Here is a 24,762-nt window from a genome sequence, read left to right on the forward strand (position 1 = left end):
CCTGAAGAGAATATAGCAGAGCGTTTGGAGCGACTGTGGGACTGCACAAAGGCTAGATCCAAACACGACCACCACTGATGGATTGCAGGGTGGTTGTAACCATGGAAATGTGTAGTAGTGAATAATGTGATGGAAAAATGAATCTAGCCAGCAAAGGAAGCAATATGGATAACAATACATTAGTACGTGCCTTGTATTAACTTCCTCTACATAATAAACACTATTTGCTGAAATGTGACAAACCCTTTAACATGGAGAAAACAGAATTTATCTTTCCCCATGTCACTCAGTGCCCCCCAAACCTATCAATTACAATTAACGGCTCCACACATTCTCCAGTCATAGAAGTCTGTCTCTTTGCGATAAAGTACAGGGAAGAATCGAATGTTAAGTCACACATGTAAGCCCTTACCACCTTCAACTCAAAAACATTTCTTGTAGCCGCTCCTTCACTTTTGAGTCAACTAAAATGCTAGTCGATGCCCTCATCTCCCATCTGGACTACTGCAACATCCACCTCTGTAGCCTCCCATGTAACACACTTGCACCTCTTCAACCAATTTACACACAGCGATCTTCCCCGCCGTATGGGGAGGAGAGAGTGGAATAGCAATCGTTTGTCCCCATACATAATCATTATTTCCCAGCAGCAGAGGCTGTTTAGAACAGAACGATCTGCTGCCAAACGACTACGTTTTGTTCATCGGGTAATTGGCACCTTTATACTGCCATAACGGCTAATGAGCATTCCTATGAACGCTCGTTAGCGATTATCTGGCCGATTCTCAGCCTTTTACTCTCCAAACACGTCATCTCTGATCTTCTCAAAACTTCCTTCTTTGGTCTCCTTCTCACACAATCTTCTACAAGATATCTCACGTACTCTGGAACTCATTACCCCAGAAGGGATTGTCCGCCAACAGAACTTTCAAATGAAACCTGAAAAACTAAACTTTTCAGGAAAGCCTATAATAACCCTGCTGCCACTACACAGGCAGATGAGCAGCTTCCACCACCACTTAGGCTGGTTTCACACGGGCGTTGCTGGAACATGCTCGATTTTAATGCGTTTTGCACGCACGTGAGAAAAATCGGCATGTTTGGTACCCAGATCCTTCTTCACAGAAGTTCGGGATTAGGTGTTGTGTAGATTGTATTTTCCCTTATAACTTGGTTATAAGGGAAAATAGCATTCTTAATACAGAATGCTTAGTACAATAGGGCTGGAGGGGTAAAAAAAAAAATAATAATAATATTGACTCCCCTTAATCCACTTGCTCGCGCAGCAGCCCGGCTTCTCTTCTGCCTTCATCTGTGAGGAAAAGGACCTGTGGTGACGTCACTCTGGTCACCACATGGTCCATCACATTAATCCATCACCATGGTAAAAGATCATGTGATAGACCATGTGATGAGCAGAGTGACATCAAAAGGTCCTATTCCTCAAAGACAGAAGAGATGCCGGCTGCGCAAAACAAGTGGATTAAGGCGAGTTAAATTATTTTTATTTTTTTTAACCCCTCCAGCCCTATTGTACTATGCATTCTGTATTAAGAATGCTACTATTTTACTTTATAACCATGTTATAAGGGAAAATAATAATGATTGGGTCCCCATCCTGATAGTCTCCTAGCAACCGTGCGTGAAAATCGCACCGCATTAGCTTGCGATTTTCACACAGCCCCATTCACTTCTATGGGGCCTGCGTTGCATGAAAAAAAAAACACACAAAATAGAGCATGCTGCGATTTTCACGCAACGCACAAGTGATGCGTGAAAATCACTGCTCATGTGCACAGCCCCATAGAAATAAATGGGTCCGGATTCAGTGCGGGTGCAATACGTTTGCCCGCACGGAAATCCCGCCCGTGTGAAAGAGGCCTTACAGTCCACTTGCCCTGCTCAACTTGCAGATTGTAAGCTATTGCAGGCAGAGTCCTCTTTTCGTCTGTACCAGTTTTCAATAAGTTCATGCTTATTGTACTTGATTTGTTTTATATTATGCATGTATATCCCTTTTTATATGTACAGGGTCTGGCATTAACAACGCTTTAAAAAAAAAGTCCTCTTGCACTGACTCTAGAGATGCGACCGTTGGGCTGTCAGCATTCATTTGACTCACCTCATGCTCTTTTTGAATTTCTTTCTCCAGACTTTCAAATTCATTGGTTTCATGTTTCTCCTGAAGACATTTTCTCAAGTCAGCAATTTCTGTTTTCAGGCTTTCATTCTCAGCTACTAGATGATCTAAGTTACTCTGCATAATGGCAAATTCGTCAGAAGCACTTTGCTAAGTGCAAAACAAAGTGATAAAATTAATATCAAATTTAAAATCGTAGCGCACGGTATGCTCATACAGATGCTGAATGATAACTTACTTTCTCCGCCAATAGAGCTTCACATATTTGAACGCTTTCCATAAGGTAAGTTTGCTCATTCTGGAAATAAAACATTTATAGTTATTAAATTTTAAGGTTTCAGTAGAAAAAATAAAAAGTTTAAAATTAAAGACAGTTACCATACTTTAACCAGACTGAACACCTCCATTATGGAAATGATTGGGCTTGCTAAAGTATATTAGAATGTCAAATGTACAGTATGCAACACCAGAGTAGACAAACGCATAAGGGTGCACTCACATGACCGCATATATTTCGTGGTACACAAAACGCCTCGGAGAGAGAGAGTCATAGCCAGGAAGAACAAAAAAAAAATATATATATATATATAAAAAAAATAAAACCCACACACGTCACAGCCAGAGAGAAGGAGATGCCCCTTGAGAAACACAGCTGTCTGCTCCTCCCTTTAGCCATGTCAATATTATAAATTAGGGATGAGCCAATGGACTTCGGATGACGCTAAAAACGTCGTAATACTGTACAGAGTTGCCACTCCGTACAGTATTAGAATGTGTCGGCTCCAATGAGCCAAAGTTATTACTAAAATGGCCCCCAGCAAACTGCCCTAGCATTTGAGCAGGATTGGTTGCCTAGGGGGCTGAGAGGGCAGGCCCTCACTTATACAGCTCTACAATTGATGGTTATGATGTGATCCTGCCTATGATATGCCATCATGGCCGAGCAGTCCAACAGGAACGCTTGCTAGTGTGTAGTATATGTAAATGCCAGAGTATAATGTGTAGTGAAGCCCCACTCCCCTCAACCCTAGGTAGCTCTACAAGTGGTGGCAACCAACCCTGCGCCTATTTTAGGACAGACTGTTGGTGGCCATTTTAAATCATTCCCGGAGAACCCTTTTAAATGAATAAATAAACCTGCTGTTTCTCACATTTTGAGGATTTGAATTTTCTTCCAGATCTGCTATCTTTAGCTCAAGCATTTGTATTTGCTCTCGGCAAAGATCATGAATATGGCTTGAAAGTTGTTCCTGAGCAGGTTCCTGGCAGGCTCCTTCCAACTGCGGTCCTTGTTCCTCGTCAGTATTTAGTGCTGTCAGCCCTTCACGCATGTCCACGTTGTCTCCAGGCAGAGGAGTTGGTGTGCTGTATTGAGGTCCATTCCTGAGCTGGTCTTTCAAGCTGGTTATTTCCAGCTCTAGGGTCTGCACAAACTCATCACGCTCTTTGGATTGAAGTTGCTGCTGTTTTAACTCTGAAGTCTCTTTTTCAAGAGATTGTCTCTTCCCGGATTCCACCTCATATTCTTTACTCAGCTTTGTCAGCTGGTTTTGTAACTCAGCAACTTTCAGCTCCAGCTCTTTACATTTTTGAAGGGAAGAGTTTTTTGTAAGGGCACTGGATGATGAGAATGAATTATATATTATGAAAATAAAAAAAAAACTGGACAATTTTACACTGTAAACTATAAAAAGTAAAAAAGAACCAACCTTGAGCTGTCTGATGAAAAATCGATCATAGAAAGAGACAGAGCTGTTGTCGTCTTTTCCCTGCGAGTGACTTTACTTCCGAAATTCCAGTCTGCATCTTGACTGAAGTCATCAAGTACACGGCTTGCATCATCGAAATCCGAAAATTCTGTACAAACAGCTGAATTTAAAAAAAGGGGAAAAAATTTTTAAATAAACCTCTCTCAATGAGAATGAAGACCTGACTACTAGCATACAACACACACTTACAATCATCAATCTCCGGGATTGTTGAAAAGTCGGTAACCTTTGGTCGCTTGGCAAGGTTAGAAGTTAATGTAGAGCCAATTGCAAAGGGTGAAATTACAGAAGCATGCAAGCTATTTTGGAGCTTTCCAGGTGCCCAGGTCACCCTTCTTTTTCGATTAACCTGCAAAAAAATAAAGCTAAGAAATTGTGCTATGTGGCGATTATACAGCAGTATAAAGAAGCCTCGAAACCAAATGTTGCAATGATACAGTTTTGGATAAAAGAAAAACCATACCCTTTGGTCTTCGTGGGAGGGTTGGGAAGATGCAACAACTATGTTTGTCAAATTCCATATTCGTTCTTCCCTTTCTTTTCGCAGTTGCTTTATTTCTGCCAGCAAATGGGAATGTTCTTCTTCTTTAGCCATTGCATGGGTTTTTATCTCAGAAGAGGCCTTCAGAAAGGAGGAAAAACAGCATTAGGCTTTTTACATTATATTTGCCACTTTTGTAAAGCTTTAGCTATATTTTGCAGTTTAACTTCTAAAGAGAAACGAGAAAAAAAAAAAAAAAAAAAAAAAAAAAAAACACTGTAGTTCATTTCATACTCCACTATAGATTATACTCCACAAAAAGCCACAGAACAAAGATCTGAAACCTCTATATACTACTTGAGACAGCAGTTCAGGGAAATACCTCCAGTTCTTCCAGCTGTTTCTTCAAATCGAGGATTTCCTTCCTATACCTCTTAAGCAAAGCTTGGTCATCCAGCACCTCATTAACATGTGGAGTATTTCTTACATGTTTGGCTGTACTTGCAAACTGCGAAAACAGAAAACCGTGAATAGATCCATATACAATATACAGAATTTTGTGTACAAGGGCAATCTAATCAGCATCGAACTACAAGAGGAATCAAATGGGTTGTTTGGCAGAGCGTGAGCAACTCTAAGGCCCCTTTCACACAAGCGATATGGATTGTGGCAGGATCTGTTCAGGATTTTTTTAAAAACTGATGGTTTTGTACGCAAGTTCCATCAGTTTTGTCTGCTATTGCGTTCTGCGTTAGTCTTTTCCGCACGGATGCAGTTTTTATACGTTTTTCACACAAGACCCTTTCACTTCTATGGGGCCAGGGCTGTGTGAAAAATGCAGAATATAGAACATGCGGCGATTATTCCTGAATGCAGAACTGATGCGTGAAAGGAATGGGTCAGGATTCCCTTCACGCATTGCACCCGCACGGAAAACTCGCTCATGTAGAAGAGTCCTAAGGCTGCACGCACACAACCGTTTGCGTTTTGTGGTCCGCAAAACACTAATATGAGCTGTGTGCATTTCCGCCTCCTGTAGAAACATCCTATTCTTGTCCACCTTTTTCTGCGTGGCCGCGGAACAGACATATGGATGTGGGCATTTTTTTGTGTGGCCCCAATGAACTCAACGGGTCTGCACCCAAGTTACAAAATAAATGAAAAGGGCTGGATAGGGACTGAAAATGTTGCGTACATAGGGCCTTAGAATGTTGATTTCTGGCTAAAAAGATGGGAATCCCAAGCAGGGGGTTGCCCATATGTCTTAATAGGGCATATGTTCGGCAAAGAAACTGAAAACCCACAAATCTAATTTATTAGGAGAAACAAAAGATTTGTACGAATACATTCAGATAGTATTTTGTTGGGGTACGGCTCTCCATTCACCAAGAGATACAAATCAAACATTGTTAGAGGGATTTGGTCACTTGAATCCTGGATATGATTATGGCTTATCAAAGACGTAAGGAAAAATATATATTGTGCTGTAAAACTTATTGACAGCATGACTGGCAAGTGTGAACGCTACCTGTAGGTACACCTAGAGCACAGCTATTGCTATACAACAACGATGCCCCTCATCCGATGGCCAGGAATTTCATCCCTGACAGCAACAAGGATTGTGTACTGCTCACTTGAGAAGAAAGCCGGTATAGTGGAGCACAACCTCGGCCTATTCACTTGGCTCAGGTGTGTGCTGTCCGTGTTCTTAATGGACAGCACACTTAACCACCTATTTTAGTGTGCGTAGTCCTATTTCCGTTTTTTTTACCACTTATTTACGGTCAGAAAAACACAGGAGACATGCACTACTTTGTCCATGTTGTGGACCAAACACACCAACTGAGTTTAGAGTTTGTGAAAATCACTTACAGAACATGGATGGCATCCATGCTCTGGAAATCCACTTGTTAGGCTACTTTCACACTCGCGTTTGGAGCGGATCAGTCATGGATCTGCACAGACGGGTCCGCACCGATTAATACAACCGCATGTATCCGTTCAGAACGGATCAGTTTGTATTATCTTTAACATCGCCAAAACAGATCTGTCTTGAACACCATTGAAAGTCAATGGAGGACAAATCCGTTTTCTATTGTGCCAGAGAAAACGGATCCGTCTCCATTGACTAACATTGTGTGTCAGGACGGAGCCGTTTGCCACCAAGCAGCGTTTTGGTGTCCGCCTACAGAGCGGAATGGAGGCAAACTGAGGCTTTCTAAGCGGATCCTTATGCATTAGGGCAAAACTGATCCGTTTTGGAACGCTAGTGAGAGCCCTGAAACGGATCTCTAAAACGGAAACCAAAACGCCAGTGTGAAAGTAGCCTTAGCCTAGTAATGCAGGTGGGCACATGGAACACAAAAATAAAAACCCTTCATGGATGAAAAATGTATCGTTCTTCACAGAAATCAAATGGATATGTGAATAACGTCTTAGTTTAGAGGGCATCGAACAGTAGAGGATAAAGAGACTAGTTACCTGCAGAGTGCTCAGGGTCTCGTCAAGTGAAACTGGCGTAATAGTACAAATGATTACAGTCTTTGTATTTCCACCCAATGAATTCTGAAGAATTCGTGTGAGCTTGCTATCGCGGTAATTTATGAATCCACTGTTTATACAGAAAAAAAAAAAAAAAATTATAGGTTAACTGCTAAAAATCTAAAATTCAAGACTATTAGAATACTGGATCTCTGTTTACAGCTTTTAGTAAAAAGTGATAAATCAGAGATTAAATGTAGGCGTAAAAAATAAAATAAAAAAATAAACACAACAAGCACACAGAATTTTAAAGCAAAAATAGCCAATATACACTTACCCAACTTGACCATCACTCAGCTTTTTAATAACTTGTCCAAGAATAAACAGACTGCGGTTGATATTGCATCCTTCTTTAAATCGTACACCTTCTGCACCAGTCTGGCTTGCCCTTTCACTTCCAGCCAAGTCAACAAGATTCTGAAGAAAAACCCTCAGTAATGAACAACAAGGGTGGGAACCCAGGTCTCATTAAACATGTGGTAAGCCACAAAGCGCAGACTTGCCCAGATTTTTTTCAGATCTTTCAAAGTCTTCACAGATGCTCATCTTCAAACATTACTTACCAAATGAGACACCATTACTGCTCCCTCACAGTTCTCCTGGTTTCCTGGGTCATTTCTCTCACGGCTTTCAAGTATCTATTAAAATAATATTCTTTTTAAAAATGCTAAAAAAAATTGAAATTTAAGTGAAAAAACAAACAAAAATAAAACCCTTACCATTCTAAATATGGCATGAGAGCGGCTGCTGTGGTCATTCATTTTTGTCTCTCCATAGTGTCTGTTTTCTGAGTGATAAAAAATAGAACGGCTTGTAAAGTGATACATGAAGGGGGCATGTAAAAAACTGTACAATGTTATACCGGCCATCTTTGAGGGAAAAAAAAAGGAACCCTTACGGCCAGACCTGCCAAATGAAAGCATACTTCTCTGCTCCACCACCACTGGGTTCCAGGTACTTTACTCGGGTCCTCAGCCGTCAATGACAAGTTGCAGCGATGACCTGGCCCCCTTGGGAGGTGACGCAAGGGGAGCAGGGAAGTGCTGTGGCCAGTCATTGGCTGCAACGGTATCAGCCGGGGACCTGGTAAGTACCTCTTTTTTGCAAGTCTGGACAACCCTTTTGAACCTGGTCTACTGGGGTCTCACCTGATGCCTACAGATCACAGTTGTAGTCTACAAAAACGTTGTTTTTTTTTTTTTTTAAATCTGTCTTTTGTTTTTCTGCTGAACCAAAAACCAAGTGTTACATTTAGAACAGAGTGAGTTTATTGCTAAACCAGATTTTGGTACAAGAAATAATTAAAGATTCTTACTTTCTCCCTTTTTGATCCATTGCAAAACATGCTCATGTTCCATTACAAGCTCCTCCGTTAGGTCAGCAACGTACACATTACGCTGCAAAGAAGCACAATATTGTTAACTTGGCCACTGCAAGGCCGGGTATGCATCACCGTTCAGCTTTCCGCTCGAAGAAACAGATAATTGAAAAAAAAAAAAAAAAAAAAAAAAAAAAGACTCCGTCATGCAGGCCTTTGTGTCCCCCCCCCCCCCCCCCATCAATTTTTTTTTTATGTCTGACAGAAATGACAAACTCATGCAAACTGAGCACAACTTAAAGAGGACCTTTCACCGATTCTTACCCTATGAACTAACTATACAGATATGTAGAGCGGCGCCCGGGGATCTCACTGCACTTACTATTATCCCCGGGGCGCCGCTCCGTTCTCCTGCTATGTCCTCCGGTATCTCCGCTCACTAAGTTATAGTAGGCGGAGATACCAGTCCCTAAGTTATGGTAGGCGGAGTCTGCCCTAGCGCTGGCCAATCGCAGCGCAGAGCTCACAGCCTGGGAGGTTATTTTCTCCCAGGCTGTGAGCTCTGCAATGCAATTGGCCAGCGCTAGGGCAGACTCCGCCTACTATAACTTAGGGAACGGAGATACCGGAGGGCATAGCAGGAGAACGGAGCGGCGCCCGGGGATAATAGTAAGTGCAGTGAGATCCCCGGGCGCCGCTCCACATGTCTGTATACTTAGTTCATAGGGTAAGAATCGGTGAAAGGTCCTCTTTAAGAGATCCTTTTTTGCTAACTCCGCCTAAGGAAGCAAAACTAAATTGATTTCATTAAGGCTACTTCCACACTAGCGTTAATATTTTCCAGTATTGAGATTAGTCATAGGGTCTCAATACCGGAAAAAACCGCTTCCGTTTTGTCCCCATACATTTTCAATGGGGACAAAACGTAACTGAACAGAATGGAATGCTCCAAAATGCGTTCCGTTCTCATACCGGAGAGCAAACCTCAGCATGCTGTGGTATGCTTTCCGTCCTGGGATGCAGAGCAAAACGCAATAGAAAAACGAATTCGTCCCCCATTGACCTTCAATGGAGTTCATGACGGATCCGTCTGGGCTACATTAAAGATAATAAAACCGGATCCGTTCATAACGGATGCAGATGGTTGTATTATCAGCAACAGAAGAGTTTTTGCTGAACCCTGCCGGATCCAGTAAAACCGCTAGTGTGAACGTAGCCTTAAAAAGTTTTTTTCTATCTTAGACATTTATGGTGTACCCACAGGATAGGTCATAAGTGTCTGATAGAGGTAGGACCAACCCATCAGACCAGCAAGTGTTTACAGAACTCCCAAAAATGTAATAGAGAGATACATATGCATGGCCATGGCCAGAGGCTGCAGAAGGGCCAGGGGATCCCCATTCTGAACACAGGTGCAGGTCCTAGAGGTGGGACCCATGCCTCTAAGACCTTCATGGCATATCCCAGGGAGGGATCTAGAAGATCTGGTTAAAAAAAATAATAAGAAGAATTGCTTCCACTTACATTGATATCTTCTCGTATTTCCAAAGGTTTCTTTTTTCTGTCATCGCAAAGAAGATCTGTGACGGTTTCATTATAAATTTCCATATAGGAAACACGTAATAAAAACTCTCTGCTTGGTATCTAAATGAAAAAGCAACAAATTCTTTATTTCTCATCTGGTCAAAAAAAAATCTGAAGTTTGTTAAAAAGAGAGGGGCTGGAGACAGCCAGTATGAAGGATTTATCACAGAAGGGCGATTTGCAGCTGCTATGTACTGTGAAACACAGAAGATGTAGAACCCAAAGCAAAATTGTATATTAAAACTTGCTGTTACATTTCCCAGTAATTGGCTTTCTAGGAAGTCTCCATTACAGAACCCCTGAGATTGCCCTGTCCTGTAGGGACAGGAAAAACACAGAGGGGTTAAAAGACTCCTCCCTTCAGTGATTTACCAAGACCTTCGGAAGCAGAAATAATCAAACCAAGAAAAAATATGAATGGGGAAGGGGGAAATATGGGCGCTGTTGGAGACTTCCTAGAAAGCCAGTTACCAGGAAGTGTAATTGCAGGTTTCTCCAGTCTGCTCCATGACAACATGCCTGAGATATACCAAAAGTTAAAATTCAGTAAAGGACCAAACTGAAAGGCGTACTAACGCTCAAAAGACTGGCTGAAGAAAAAAAAAAAAAAAAAAACTCCAATGCTACATATTTCTTATTTGCTAGAACTGATGTTTTTGAAATTTTCTCTTCTACTGAGGCAGCTCAGAAGCTGCCAGCCTAAGGGCTCGTTCACACGACTGTGGACCGCAAATTGTGGTCCGCAATGCACGGGCACTGACCGTGACCCAGCCGCATGGGGATCATGGACCCATTCACTTGAATGGGTCAGAGATCCCTCCATTCCGCAAAAAGATAAAGCAATTTCTATCTTTACGCAGCGTGGAGGCACGGAATGGAACCCCAGAGAGCACTCCGTAGTGCATCCGTAGACTTCCATTCCGCATCTCCAAACCCATTGAAGGGAATGGGTCCGCATCCGTGACGCGGAATGCACACGGAACGGCGCCCCTGTATTGCGGATCCGCAATACGGCAACGGGCAGCACACGTTGGGATTAGGGCCCAAAAACAAGTGGGCCGTGAGCCTGACTGGATAAAGTCAGCACTGCAGCAGGATCAGTGGGTAAGGAAGGAAGGAGTATTCCACAGCACTTTACAGACATCATGGTCACTCAGTCTCACATGGCGCTCACAATCTAAGTTAGTCTTTGGAGGGTGGGAGGAAACCCATACAAACACGTGGAGAACATACAAACTCCAGACAGATGTTGTCTTTGGTTAGATTCAAACCTAGGAGCCCAGCACTGCAAGGCACCAGTGCTAACCACTGACGCACCCCCGACGTCTCAGGTGTGCAGTTGTGGAGACAACTGGAGAAAAACTGTTAGTCCAAAATACATCTAAAATCAACTAAAAGGACTGCTTTAAAGGGGTATTCTAGGAATTAAATACTGAAGACCTATCCTCATCATTTGCAATCAGCAGTTTAAGGTCACGTGCACACAAGATCTGCACGAATTTCTGCAGCATATCCACACCAAAATCTGCAACGTCAAATTGCAGTTTTTGGCACGGTTTTTCTACAGATCTCATCCTTCTACTGAAAAGGGTGAAATCCACAGCTACAACCGCAGACATAATGGACATGTTATTTAATTTGAAATCCTCATGGAAGGTCTATTTCCGCACGAAAAAAAAAAAAAAAACGCAAAGTGTACTTGAGATTTAAGGTACTGTAATATACTGCAGTTTTACAGCATGGGAACGGGAACCCGCACGGAAGAACGAAAAAAAAAACACCACACACGGATTCCGCGAAGCCAGACCTTCTTAATGATCACACAGAGTGCTCCTAGTGCTTTGCTGGATCAATAAGAGGTATGCATCTGCACACTTCTATCTCTCCCTGCCTGACATAGATCAGTGAGTAAAATAACCTTGGGCCGAAGGTCTCTATGCTCCTCTCAACGGCAGCTTAAATATCTTGATGCCACCAGTGGGTGGGCCCAGACGGGAAGAAGTGCAGAAAAGTATTTTTTTTGTAAAAAACGAGATTTTTGTATAACTTACCAGTAAAATCTCTTTCTCGCTCTTTCCTTGGGGGACACAGAAGACCTTGGGTATAGCTCATCTCCATAGGAGGCGTGACACTAAGTGAAAGCTGTTAAGCCCCTCCTCCACAGCTATACCCTCAGCCTGGAGAGAGAGACTGCCAGTTGCGTGTCCAAGCAGTGAGAAAAGGCAAAGTCCAACAAGGAACCAACAAGCCAACTACCCAACGGGTAAAACAAACTCGGAAACCGTGTAGAGAAAAACAACTGAATGGGTGGGTGCTGTGTCCCCCAAGGAAAGAGCGAGAAAGAGATTTTACTGGTAAGTTATACAAAAATCTCGTTTTCTCGCCCAGTTTCCTTGGGGGACACAGAAGACCTTGGGACGTTCAAAAGCAGTCCAAAAGGGGAGGGACCACAGCTCCAAGGCGAAGCACCCGAAGGCATCAAGGAACCGCCGCCTGCAGACCCAGGCGGACCAAGGCAGCATACGCCGAAGCCAGAGTATGCACCCTGTAGAACTCTGTAAAGCGTGCAAGGATACCTGTGGCCGCCTTGCTCAAATGCATGGCCGAAGCCCAATGCCTCCGGCCCAGGAGGCACCGACCGCTCTGGTGAAATGAACGGTGACAGCAAAGGCAGAATCCTGCCCTCGGTGCGGTAACCTCAGCAATAGCCAATCTGATAAAGCGGAGGAAAACCACCCTGGAGTCCGTCAACTCTAAGCGCGGACCTCCAGGAAACCCAAGAGACCGAACGTCGACAAGAGTCAGAGATCTCCAAGTAAAACCGGCAAGGCCCAAACAACGTCCAAATCGGTGAAGTGTTGAAGCGAAAGGCAACACTACCTTCAGAAGGAAGGAACGGGATGTAGAAACAGCCCTGTCCTGGGAAAAGACAGAAGGCTCAGAACAAAAAGGGGCCATTCAGGCACCCGTCAGAGACACGACTGATACGGAAACACAACCGTACAGGACAGGCGGGGTAGATAGAACTTCTGTAACGGCTCCAAGGAAAAGATTGGAGTGCCGAGAGCTCAGTATGTAGTTCCCAGGGCGGTACCGAAGGACAGTACAGAGGAACCAAAGAGCCATTTCGAGTAAGAAGGTCTTGACAGGCCCAGAGGGCCGGGGAACGCTGGAAGAGGAAGAACAGCGCTGACACTTGACACCTCAAGTAAAGGAATCCCAGTCCCAGGTCCAGGCCGGACTGGAAAAAAGACAGAACCATGGGGAGAGAAAAAGTCAGAGTGGGGAATGCACAGCTTCCCACAGAACCCCAGACAAAAAAAACATAAGTCTTACGACAGATCCTGGACGAAATACAGCCAGGAGCGGACAGTAGCGAACCCGCTGGAGTCGCCTGGCAAGCGGGCGAAAACCCAATGTGATCAGGCGCAGACCAGTAACACGGGCAGAAGTCGACAAAACTGGTCCCGTCGGCCCCCGAGCAACGTTGTCCCGTATCCACCCTAATGGGGGAGCAGAAGGACAGACGGAACGGAACCAAAGGGTCCGCCCAGTATCCGCCAGATGCCAGGACAAGACAGGCTAAAGTCCATGCTGATGTAGCCATGTTCTACAGTCCCGCTGTGGGAGATCAAAGGACAATCTGGACCGAAAGGTAGTCCCCCCCAAGTTACCGAGAAGGTAAGTCTACAGCAGGACCATTGTCTTAGAATGGACCACGCAATCTGCACTCAGCGGGAGGACAGAACGCGGTAGACTCGGTAAATAGGCACAGCTAATACAGCCAGTGTGAACAAGGGAGACAGTACGAGGCCAAAAGGAACACCGGAACCATCCACATGAACAACCATGCTCTCCCCAGAGGGGAGGACAGTGAAGGAACAGCCTCTGAAGTCTGGCGGGACAGAAGCCACATCGGAGTGATCTGTACCGAGCGGGAGCCAAACAGAGCCGGCGAGATAAGGTAGTCGAGACAGAGGCCAGCATAACACCCTCCAACCGAACGGAGGAGTGGGCAACAGGGAAGCCATAGGACAGCTCAAAAGCAGAACCCTGCTACACTGTGAGGTGCCCGGTTCACCGCCTCGCAGAAGGCGAATACCCTGAAGAACCCAAGGTGGAGGTCCTCCGACCTGGGTAATCGAGCACCTAAGAGAATTTGGGTGACCTTCCCGAGAAAAGCGGCCCGCACCTGGTAGCAGATCAGACTGAAGCGTAGAGGCGCCAAGAGGAAGGACTCATACCACACTACATCCGAAGAGGAGGAAATTGCAGCAGGCAAGGGAACCGCAGTCCTGCCAGAGCCAACGAAGAATTCGAGGGGCGCTCCAGACAACAGCACTCTCGACCATGTGACCACTAGCGCAGGGAAGCAATACCGCGGAAGGACGAATGGGCACGCATCTAGGAACCACGAACACTCCCTGGGATGAAGGGCCAACTAAATGAATGAGTACCACCCAGCTCCGTGCAGCAGAGAGCAAGTAGAGCCCGTCCGGGTCAGGTGGACAGAATGAACTCCTTAGAGACGAGTGCAAGGCTTGCGGCAAGCATCGTATCCCAAGAAAACAAAAGTATGCCGCAGGAAGCAGATGAGGCATACGTACGAGCAGCCCGTAAGCAGTGAGAAGGCCAACCCACCTACAGGAGGAGAAGGCATACACGGCCCAAACAACGCACAAGAACATCCGCTCACTGCAAAAAGGTTAATTCAGCGAAAAAGGGGGTCTCGCCACAGAGTGCCACAGCATGTACGTAATTGCAAAGTGCAACCTGCAAGGGAGTTATGCACAAGCCTAGTATAGCATGCGATGGAACGCAAGCAGTCCGCCCCGAAAGGGGGGAAATTGTATCTGGCAAACTGCAGTCGGCAAGAGTGCAAAGGCCGGTCCCAAAAGGGAGTGATGCCTAAGGCCGTACCTACTTCAGAGAAGCAGGACATACCCTATAATCCAGCAGGAACGCAGGAGGTCCACCTAGTGAAAGGGGAACATGCACAGGGTTATCCTAGCATTAAGTGAGTGTGCAATAATACACCCAACACTGACTTAGCGAGAGTGCAACTACTCTGCCAATGAAGGGGGACATGTACAAGTCCAGCACAGCCATACAAGGACAGCCGTGAATCTCATGAGCGTGCCAAATTCTGCCCATGGAATGTGGGGTGGTCACGCACAAGGCCAGCACCGTATCCAATGGGAGTGCAAGCGTTCCACCCATGTTAGAGGTCCATGCTCATGGCCAGCAAGGTATCCGGTGAGAGTGTAGCATGCCGCCCAGAAAAAAAGGGGGGGTAATGCACATGGCCAGCATCTCATCCAGGGAGAGTGCGTGCACCCGCCATGTATGGGAGTCATACACATGGCCAGCAACGTACTGGTGAGAGACAAACACAGTCAGTGAGAATGTGTGTATGTCACCTGAGGAAGGAAGGCAAGCCCATGGCAGGAAGCGAATCCAGCGAGAGTGCGTACACCGCCCACGGAAGAGGGGTCATGTATATGGCCGACAGCGGATCCAGCGAGAGTGCAAGCACCCCGCCATGTATGGGGTACATGCACATGGCCAGTAACGTACCTGCGAGAAACCAACCACAGACAGAGGGATGTATGTATGCTGCCTGAGTCATGCCTATGGCCGGCAGCGAAACCAGTGAGAGTGCAGCATAGTAACATAGTACATAAGTACATCATAGCCCATCAGAGAGAGTGCAGCGTTCCGCCTATGGAAGGGGGTCGTGCACATAGCCAGTACCGTATCCGGTGAGAGTGCAGTATTCCGTCTAAAAAGGGGGGTCATGCACATGATCGGCAACTAATCCAGTGAGAGCGCTGCGTTCCGCCCATGGAAGGGGGTCACGCACATGGCCGGCAGTGAATCCAGTGAGAGTGCAGCGTTCCGCCTAGAGAAGGGGGTCGTGCACATGGCCGGCAGCAAATCCATAGAGAGTGCAGCATTCCGCCTATGGAAGGGGGTCGTGCACATGGCCAGCACCGTATCCGGTGAAGGTGCAGTATTCCGCCTAAAAGGGGGTCATGCACATGGCCAGCCGGCAGCCAGGGAGAGTGCAGTATCCCGCCTAGGAGGGGGGGGATGCACATGGCAGGCACCATAACTGGAGAGATGATGAATGCTGCCTACGGAAGGGCCGCATGCACTTGGCCAGCGCCGTATCCTGGAAGAGGGCAGGAAAACCGCCTAAAAGGGGAAATGCCCTAGCAGCGACGCAGGTTGGGAGCGCAACACTATGCCGCCTGTGGAAAGAGGGCATGCAGACATGCAGCACTACTGATGAGGCTGCAGCGTCCTGCGCAGTCCAAAAGAAATCTGTTATTGTTATTATATATATATATATATATATATATATATATATATATATATATATATATATATATATATATTTATTATTATTTCTTCTTTTTTTTTTTTTTTTTTTCTTTTTTTTTTTTTAAACACAGCCTCTCTGAGGCTAAAGGGGGCCACCATATAGGGGCACAGATAGTCAGGAAAAAGGAAAAAGGGGGGCCAGCCATACAGGCCCATTGGGATCCGGCCTGTACCCAAAGGGTTAACATGGATCCGGCCTGGAGGGCGGCGCTGCGATCCCCTGGGGGCGGAGGAACCTCCCGGCGGGAAGAATTCGCGCCTGGAGAAGTTCCCGCCCCCTCTAGGCCGGAATTTTGCGCCCTAGTAGGCCGTGAAGCCGGGGTCTAAATTTGCGGCGCCCGGTATGTACCGCCGGGACCTGAGGCGGAGTGGCGCATCAAACCGGCCGCGGGTGCCCACCCCGCGGGCCGGTCGGAATTGCGGCCCAGCAGGCCGCGAAGCCTGGGCCAAAATTTGCGGAGCCCCACAGACCGGCACCGACGGTCGGCCGGGGCCTGCTGGGCCTAGAAGTCAAGCCCAAAGCCGGCCGTGGGAGCCCACCCCGCCGGCCGGAAGAGTCAAGGGCCGAGAATGGCGGCTTGCCGGCCGCGGGAGCCCACCCCGCCGGCCGGAAGAGTCAGGGGCCCAGAATGGCGGCTTGCCGGCCGCGGGAGCCCACCCCGCCGGCCAGGAGAGTCAGGGGCTCGGAATGGCGGCTTGCCGGCCGCGGGAGCCCACCCCGCCGGCCGGAAAAGTCAGGGACCCGGAATGACGGCCTAGCAGGCCGCGGAGCCTGGGCTAAGATTTTTGCGGCGCCCGGCCGCACCGGAATACCAATGTCGGCCGGAGGCGAGGCCTTACTCCACAGCCGTCAGGAGCCTCAGGCCTGGAGCAACACTCCGGTAGGAGATGTAGGGGGGTACCCAGAGACCGGGTGCCTGTGCTGATAGAGAAATAAACTATGTTGCCGCTTCTGTAGCTGGCTGTGGAGACAGCCACTGGCTGCATGTCTATGGGAGCCAGGCAGGGGGGGGGGGGGGGCAGAAGGAGATTGCCGCTCTGCGGCACCCCAGGGGCCAGCATAGATCCAGCAGGGGACTAGAGGCCCAGTATGGGGGTCAGGCACGCAGGAGACCAGGGTGGAGGGGTGGGGGACGTAGGGCTGGAGAAGCCTCTCTCTTACCACAGCCGTCTTCACCCTCGGTCCATTCCAGCAGGGTCGCCCCTTCAGCTACTGGCACCGTAGTGGCAGGACGCTGGAAGAGGGACTTGGCGTGCGGGCGACCCTTGCGCTGGCGGGATGTAGGGGAGCTGGGCTGCCCTGATCCACCTTGTCTTCTGTGGGGGAGGCAGCAGTGCGGGTGACCGGCACTGGCGCAGCTCAACCCCGGGAGAACAGAGAGGTCTAGTGCGTCTCTGTTATCCCTGATGATCTGGAACAAAAAGAAAAGAAAAAAGTAAAAATCTAAAATTTAAACAAGGAGAAACCAGCCCTGCAGAGCAGGGACACTAAGCAAAAACTGGCAGTCTCTCTCTCCAGGCTGAGGGTATAGCTGTGGAGGAGGGGCTTAACAGCTTTCACTTAGTGTCACGCCTCCTATGGAGATGAGCTATACCCAAGGTCTTCTGTGTCCCCCAAGGAAACTGGGCGAGAAATAAAAATTTGTGGAATGCAGAAGGAAAAACACTGAGCCTTTGCTTTTTGGATTTAGTTTTTACGCTGTTTTGTTGTTAATAGTTAAAAAGAAATTAAATTAAAATTGGTTTGTTTTGCCATATTCTGACCCTGTAACTTTTCCGTTTTCATTATTTGATATTTTTCAATTTTTCTGGGGGAGGTGAAGTGACAAAAAAAACAACCATGGTATGGGAATACCATGTAAGAATGATCTTTTAATATTTTTCAGAAGTGGTGATATCAATTAGGTTTATTTTATATGAGAAATAGGGCTTCTAAATGCTGAATTTTCAATTATTTTGCCTATTTAAAAAAAATAAAAAAATTAAAAAAAATTTGCCATAGGAGACTTGAACCTCTGATCACTTAAACAGTACTTCTGTATTGCTATCAATATCAAGTTGTGGGAGTGAAGGTGTGCTCCCTCTAACCACTTGACTCAATAGTGATGACAGCAAATGAGTGATTGGACAAATAGCCTTGATCAGAGCAAGTTCAGAGTCCTGCAGCTGCCAGCAGTGTAACACAGCCGGCGACAGCAGGGCATGGAGAAGGCTCAGCGTGTGCGCTGCTCCATACACTGAAGTAACTCTATACATTACTTAGATGGGTTGTGCACTGATTTCCAGACCTTTCCGACTAGAGGGACCTGCGTTGGTGATCATACTTACCTGATCTCCAGTGCTGGCTCCTGGCTTGTTGCCTGTCTTGGGCCCCTACATGTAAACTTCCGATTCAAAGCTGCTGCAGCAGTGATGTGCTCCCCTGGTCACGTGACCAGTTGAAATGACGCAAGGGGAGCAGAGGCCAGTGACCGGCTGCAGTAGTGTCAAGCCGGAAGTTCACATGGAGGGACCCAAGACAAGCAGCAGAGGCCATGGAGCGAATGAGCTGAACGCAGTGCAGGGGATCAGGTAAGTCATCACCAAAGCAGTCCCCTCCAGTCTAAGCGGTCTTAAAATTAGTGCACAACCCCTTTAACAACTAACGACATACATATGAGCTCTTTGGTTGCCAAGTCCCAGAAGGCTCCATAAGGAATATATTAACCACAGCAGCTAAAATTGATCTCGTAACGCAAAAAGTGCGATCAAGTAAATAATCATACCTCATGAATGATTTTGAAAACCTCTTTAATGGCTTGAGGGATTATTCCCAGATTATCTGGTGTACCCATCATTGTGTACGTCTTTCCAGAGGAAGTCTGTCCATAGGCAAAAATTGTGCCTAAAAGCAAAAATAAACACGCCGTCAAACATCTCAAAGCGTCATCAGTATGTAGAGTCATTTATAAGAGCTGCGGGATACTCACCGTTGTAACCCTGCAGAGCGGAACGGATTATAGGAACGGCCACTTCCTGGTAAACCTGACATGTTGTTTCGTGGGAATGGAAGACACGATCTAGAACACAGGGCAAAGAAAAAACTTCTCATGGTGCTTGGAAGAAAACGGTCATATGGGATTAGAAATATATGGTTTCCTTCTTCCAACTGTAGCGGCACACCTGTCCATGGGTCACGTCTGGGCATGAGCTGCAATGCTGTTCTTCTACCTAAAGGCTATGGACGCTGTTGCAATTTTTTTCCCGGTATTTATTATGTGAGAAAATCATTTCTCCAATTGGTTATGTTTAAAAATGTATTTTTGGATTTGTTCTACAGCCTGCATGTACTTCCTATGCACAGCGGGCTGCCTGTAATCGGCTCCTGTCAGCACACATCTGTTGCTTCATCACTATGGAACTGGCAGCGTACAGTCCCAGTTATATTTCCAAGCTTCTGCTCTCCTCAGACGGTGGACTGTCCCTCCTATGTCAGTACTGCCCACCTGTTGCCTATTTGCAGCACAGTGAGGGAAGCGCTGCTTACTTATAATGCGCTCATACAGAGCCGTCACCTTAGTGCCAAGCCTGCTGCCCATTACTAGAGCTACAAGTGAAGTGCTGCTTGCTTATAATGCCCCCATATAGTGCTGTCACCTCACTGCTCTGCAAGGGTAGTTCTGCTTGCTTATAATGCGCCCATACAGAGCCGTCACCTTACTGCCAAGCCTGCTGCCTATTACTAGAGCTGCAAGGGTAGCGCTGCTTACTTATAATGCCCCCATATAGTGCTGTCACCTCACTGCTCTGCAAGGGTAGCGCTGCTTGCTTATAATGCCCCCATACAGAGCCGTCACCTTACTGCCAAGCCTGCTGCCCATTACTAGAGCTGCAAGGGTAGCGCTGCTTACTAATAATGCTCCCATACAGAGCAGTCACCTTACTGCTCTGCAAGGGTAGCGCTGCTTACTTATAATGCCCCCATACAGAGCCGTCACCTTACTGCCAAGCCTGCTGCCCATTACTAGAGCTGCAAGGGTAGCGCTGCTTACTTATAATGCCCCCATATAGTGCTGTCACCTCACTGCTCTGCAAGGGTAGCGCTGCTTACTTATAATGCCCCCATACAGAGCCGTCACCTTACTCCCAAGCCTGCTGCCCATTACTAGAGCTGCAAGGGTAGCGCTGCTTACTTATAATGCCCCCATATAGTGCTGTCACCTCACTGCTCTGCAAGGGTAGCGCTGCTTACTTATAATGCTCCCATACAGAGCAGTCACCTTACTGCCAAGCCTGCTGCCCATTACTAGAGCTGCAAGGGTAGCGCTGCTTACTAATAATGCGCCCATACAGAGCCGTCACCTTACTGCCAAGCCTGCTTCCTATTACTAGAGCTGCAAGGGTAGCGCTGCTTACTTGCCGGGGCTGCCCTGCCCGTCACCGATATGCGAAGCTGCTCTGTGCTCCATGATGTAATGCTGGGCAGCACTTCAATGCTGCTCTTTGAATGTACAGCAGTCAATTAGGATACTATACTGGGGACACTATAGCGGCTTTATTATTACTGTGGGATCTATTGGGGTGCCTTACAGATTGGCCCTATTATACTGGTGGCATAATTACTACCGTGGTACACTGGGGGCATTATGGTGCACATTATGAAGGGCAATGCTATTAATGGGAGCAGCTTCATCACTATTGGGGGTACTGAAGAGGGCAATATTACTAATGAGGGCAGTCTGTCAGCACTATTAGGGCTAATGCACACGAACGTATTTTCTTTCCGCGTCTGTTCTTTTGGAACTATTCACTTCAATGGGTCCGCAAAAAAAAAAAAAAAAATCGGAAGTTACTCTGTGTGCATTCCGTAGGTCCGTATTTCCGTTCTGTAAAAAAATAGAACATGTCCTATTATTGTCCACATTACGGACAAGGATAGTACAGTTCTTTGAAGGGCCAGCTGTTCCTTTCTGCAAAATATGGAATGCACACGGACGTCATCAGTATTCTTTGCAGACCGCAAAATACAGGCGGTCGTGTGCATGAGCCCTTACCAGGAGGGGTAGGATGAAGGAAAAGTGAGGAACCCAAGTGTGAAACTCTGCACAAATGAGACGCAGCTGAAAGAAGGAGAGAATAGAGTAAAGTGAGGAAAGAGAACATCTACATCCGTGGGACGTCACTGGATGTAAGAGGTGCTATATTCTATTAACTATTTTGTATTGTATTTTAAATGAACTCGGGCCGAGAACTGGAAATGTTTTCTATCTGCAAGCCATCTATCCGGTTGAGTTTGAGACCCCTGGTGCAGTGCACTTCTATAGGAGCAGCACTCCAGTAACCGGCTCGGTCCACTACACCATGGACTGAGCTGGGCAGTGCCAGGGCTACTGCCGGACAGCTGATAAGGTGGTGGTGGAAGGGGCAGGTGGAGTGCGGGGTATCCAGAGGATAGGCCTTCAATTTAAGAAGAAAAATCTGAACCAAAGCCTACCAAAACTGAAAGACCTTGTCCCATCCACTTGAGAGATGCTGTTGTTGTCCGTTTTCCACACCAGATTCACTTGTTCTCCTTGTTCTCTAAAATGAGAGAAGAGAAATACATATTTTACTTAAACATGTATGAAAATGAGAAACATTTTTAAGGAATGTTCACACAACAAATTTTGAAAACACGCTGAACATTTTCTGCACTTTTTTTTCAGCTTTCCCATTCTTATCAATGGGAGAATCAACGCACATTCCACTCCAAGATGGGGCATGCTGCTGCTGCTTCTTCCCATGCCCTTTTTTCAGCGAGGATCAGCTGAAATGAATGGGAGGCTTTTTAGACGCATTTTTTGTCGAGGATTCTGTGAGGAAAAGGTGTGAAAAACAGCACCAAAAACATTGCGCAAACGAGCCCTTAAAGGGGTTGTCCGGGTTCAGAGCTGAACCCGAACATCCCTCCATTTTCACCCTGGCAGCCCCCCTGACTTGAGCATCGGAGCAGTTCATGCTCAGATGCTCTCCTTTGCCCTGCGCGATTTAGCGCAGGGCAAAAGCATTTTCAAGAGTTTCGGTGACAAACCAGGCTTTCCATGGGGCTGCCAGGAAGCCCGGTGACGTCACCGGCACCGATGGGCCAGCTTTAGTGCTGCCCTAGCCAGTAAAACATCTAGGCCAGCGCTAAAGCACGCCCATCAGAGCCGGTGACGTCACCGAACACACTGCCAGGGGGAAGCCTGCACCCGGCAGTGTGTTATTGTAAACAAAAGAGCCCTTGGCCGGCGCAGGGCAAAGGAGAGCATGAACTGCTCCAATGCTCAAGTCAGGGGGGCTGCCGGGGTGAAAATGGGTTCAGCTCTGAACCCGGACAACCCCTTTAAAAGGGGTTTTCTGAGATATTTTTTTTTTTACTGATAGGCGGGGGTACAACACCACAGCCAATCAGCTGTTTGAGAAGGCGGTGGCGCAGCCGCCTTCTCTGCTTTTCCTAGGCCGAGTGACGACATGTTCATGTGGCCTAGGAGCAGCTCAGCCCCATTCAACGCTCGTTCACTGGGCAATCCTGCATGCTTAAAACTCATCGTTTGCCGGAGGCAGATCATCCTGTCTAATCGCGATCTGATGCTAGTCAGTATGGGGACGATCGATGGCACAGCGATCACTCCTCCCCATACTCTGGAGGAGATCGCTGCATGTAATTACTGCAGTCCCCTCCACTAACGGGCAGGCGATTGCTGTAAGGAACACTTCCCTTCCGACAATCGCCAAAATCATCAAATATAATACAGCCCTTAGATGTAGACGGACAATGATTGATGACGTTATCGCCCCTCCGCTAGTGCCAACTTCCAGGCTGGCTTAGCAATTCACACAACAAAATAGATAAAAGAAACCTCCTAAAATCAGCCATAACAGAGATACAATAAATTATAACGCTGCATTACTGTGGATCAGATGTCTGGACAACTACTTCTACCAGAACTCCGTTTTGTGCACGGCACTGCGTGATTTGATGACCTGATCTTAAAGGTCCACCCCACCCATGAATGTGGTACGCCTGGTGGGCCCACGTACAGGCACGAGGCTGCTGTCGCCATTGTGGATCCCAGTGAAGATCAGGACATCCATCTTTTCCTCTCCTACTTTCAATGTTAGTCCCAGCAAAGTTCTGGGGAGGATTCCGGATTTTTCTTTAACCCCTCAATGCAAAGATCACATACACGCAAGTCATTTGCGCTAGGGGTATGTTTGGAGCGGGCACATGAGATTAGCCTGCTCCAGTCATGGCTGGTGCTGGCTGCGTAACCTGTTGGCAATGACTGGGCTTAGAGATGACAGATGTCACAGTCAATGGCAACTAAAGGAGACTAAAAGCATTTTATATAATAATAAAAAATAATAATAATATAAACAAAATAATTAAAAAGGGGACCTATCACCAATCCAAAAAAAGTGAGACATTTACTTATTTTAGTTGGTCAATCTTTTCTGATGGCATATTTTCACTTCAGCGCCTGCAGAGAGGGCTCTTCTCTACGTCTCACTCCAGTGTGAGCAACATGCTGTCCCATTATGGTACAGGGTGGTCTCGCTAGTGATCAGGACACCTAAATAATCATTTGCCAGCAGCAGATCAGGCCATCTAAACAATGCTTCTGTATGGGGACGGGCCATGGCATTAGTGATCACTCATCTCCATACTGTGGAGGAGATCGCTGCATGTAAATGAGCTGCCACCTCCATTGATGAGCAGTGGCAGAGGGGCTGCTTCTGCCAGACAACTCCCCCCCACCCACCAGCATCTCTGCATACTTACCTGCTCCACACAGGTCATTCAGTGCTGATCAGCCCCTTTCATTTGGGGTGGTGGGCCCCTGTGTCTTACTATACAGGCGAATGTCTTCTTCAACATAGGGATCCTGACCAGTGTGACAGACATGGGGGAAGCCAGCCTGCCATTACCTGTGGATGAGCGGCCGGACCCGCAAACACACTTTGACTGCGTCCTCCTCCGACATGTTGCTCCGAGCCCCTCTCCTCCCTGCCCTATTAAGCTGCCACGGCGATTGCTCCAACTACAGATTTGAATTTCCCTCGCTCTAAACGCCTATAGGTCGCCCTCCCGGTGACGTCATCGCGAATGGCTTCCCGGCCGGACCATACCATTGCGCGTTATTATTATTATTATTATTATTATTAGCTGACTCATATAAACAAGAATAGATTTATAGCTGTGGTGGAACTGGGAAACACACGTCTACATAAGTTAAGTGACACAAGTCAATGTCGCTGACATCCAGCCCGGATTACTGTGTCTCTCCTGATCAATTGAAAGTGGTACGTTCTGTTGTGCTCAGCTACGGGAGGCGGCGTGGGACAAACCGCTGTGGTGTTTTGACTATTTCTAATTCGGTCACGTGGTTCGGAAATGTTTCGTTTCATACCAAGCTGAATTTGGTTTCTTATTATATGCATCAATTTCTTCTTCATATCACTTGTATTTATAATTGTGTTACTGAATTATGAGAACTTTCCCCCAGTAATGAAATAATATGTTGCACCGAGTGGTCCTGAG

General features: G+C 46.9%; 1 protein-coding gene across 7 annotated transcripts in view; it reads right to left on the reverse strand.

Moving 5' to 3' along the window:
* The window catches only part of CENPE (centromere protein E), a 118,215-nt gene extending 93,974 nt beyond the window's left edge, over positions 1-24,241 (reverse strand). For 4 of the 7 annotated variants that reach the window (XR_005776334.1, XM_040418234.1, XM_040418233.1 and 1 more), the window contains exons 1-17: positions 24,150-24,241; positions 21,694-21,779; positions 19,190-19,279; positions 18,986-19,104; positions 9,774-9,893; positions 8,247-8,328; positions 7,651-7,718; positions 7,495-7,569; positions 7,209-7,348; positions 6,872-7,001; positions 4,773-4,898; positions 4,373-4,531; positions 4,099-4,258; positions 3,850-4,009; positions 3,292-3,757; positions 2,379-2,438; positions 2,123-2,290 (exon numbers count right to left, since the gene is read on the reverse strand). Coding sequence is in view for 6 of the 7 variants with exons in the window: in XM_040418234.1 (XP_040274168.1) it covers positions 2,123-2,290; positions 2,379-2,438; positions 3,292-3,757; positions 3,850-4,009; positions 4,099-4,258; positions 4,373-4,531; positions 4,773-4,898; positions 6,872-7,001; positions 7,209-7,348; positions 7,495-7,569; positions 7,651-7,718; positions 8,247-8,328; positions 9,774-9,893; positions 18,986-19,104; positions 19,190-19,279; positions 21,694-21,779; positions 24,150-24,205 (2,265 nt within the window). In the remaining variant the exon portion in view is untranslated. Of the gene's footprint in view, positions 1-2,122; positions 2,291-2,378; positions 2,439-3,291; positions 3,758-3,849; positions 4,010-4,098; positions 4,259-4,372; positions 4,532-4,772; positions 4,899-6,871; positions 7,002-7,208; positions 7,349-7,494; positions 7,570-7,650; positions 7,719-8,246; positions 8,329-9,773; positions 9,894-18,985; positions 19,105-19,189; positions 19,280-21,693; positions 21,780-24,149 lie in introns of those variants that run through there. The other 3 variants (XM_040418235.1, XM_040418237.1, XM_040418236.1) reach the window with 3 other exon arrangements.
* Between the last annotated feature and the right edge of the window lie 521 nt (positions 24,242-24,762).

Source organism: Bufo bufo, chromosome 2 (genome assembly GCF_905171765.1).
Source record: "Bufo bufo chromosome 2, aBufBuf1.1, whole genome shotgun sequence".
Taxonomy (NCBI): Eukaryota; Metazoa; Chordata; class Amphibia; order Anura; family Bufonidae; genus Bufo; species Bufo bufo.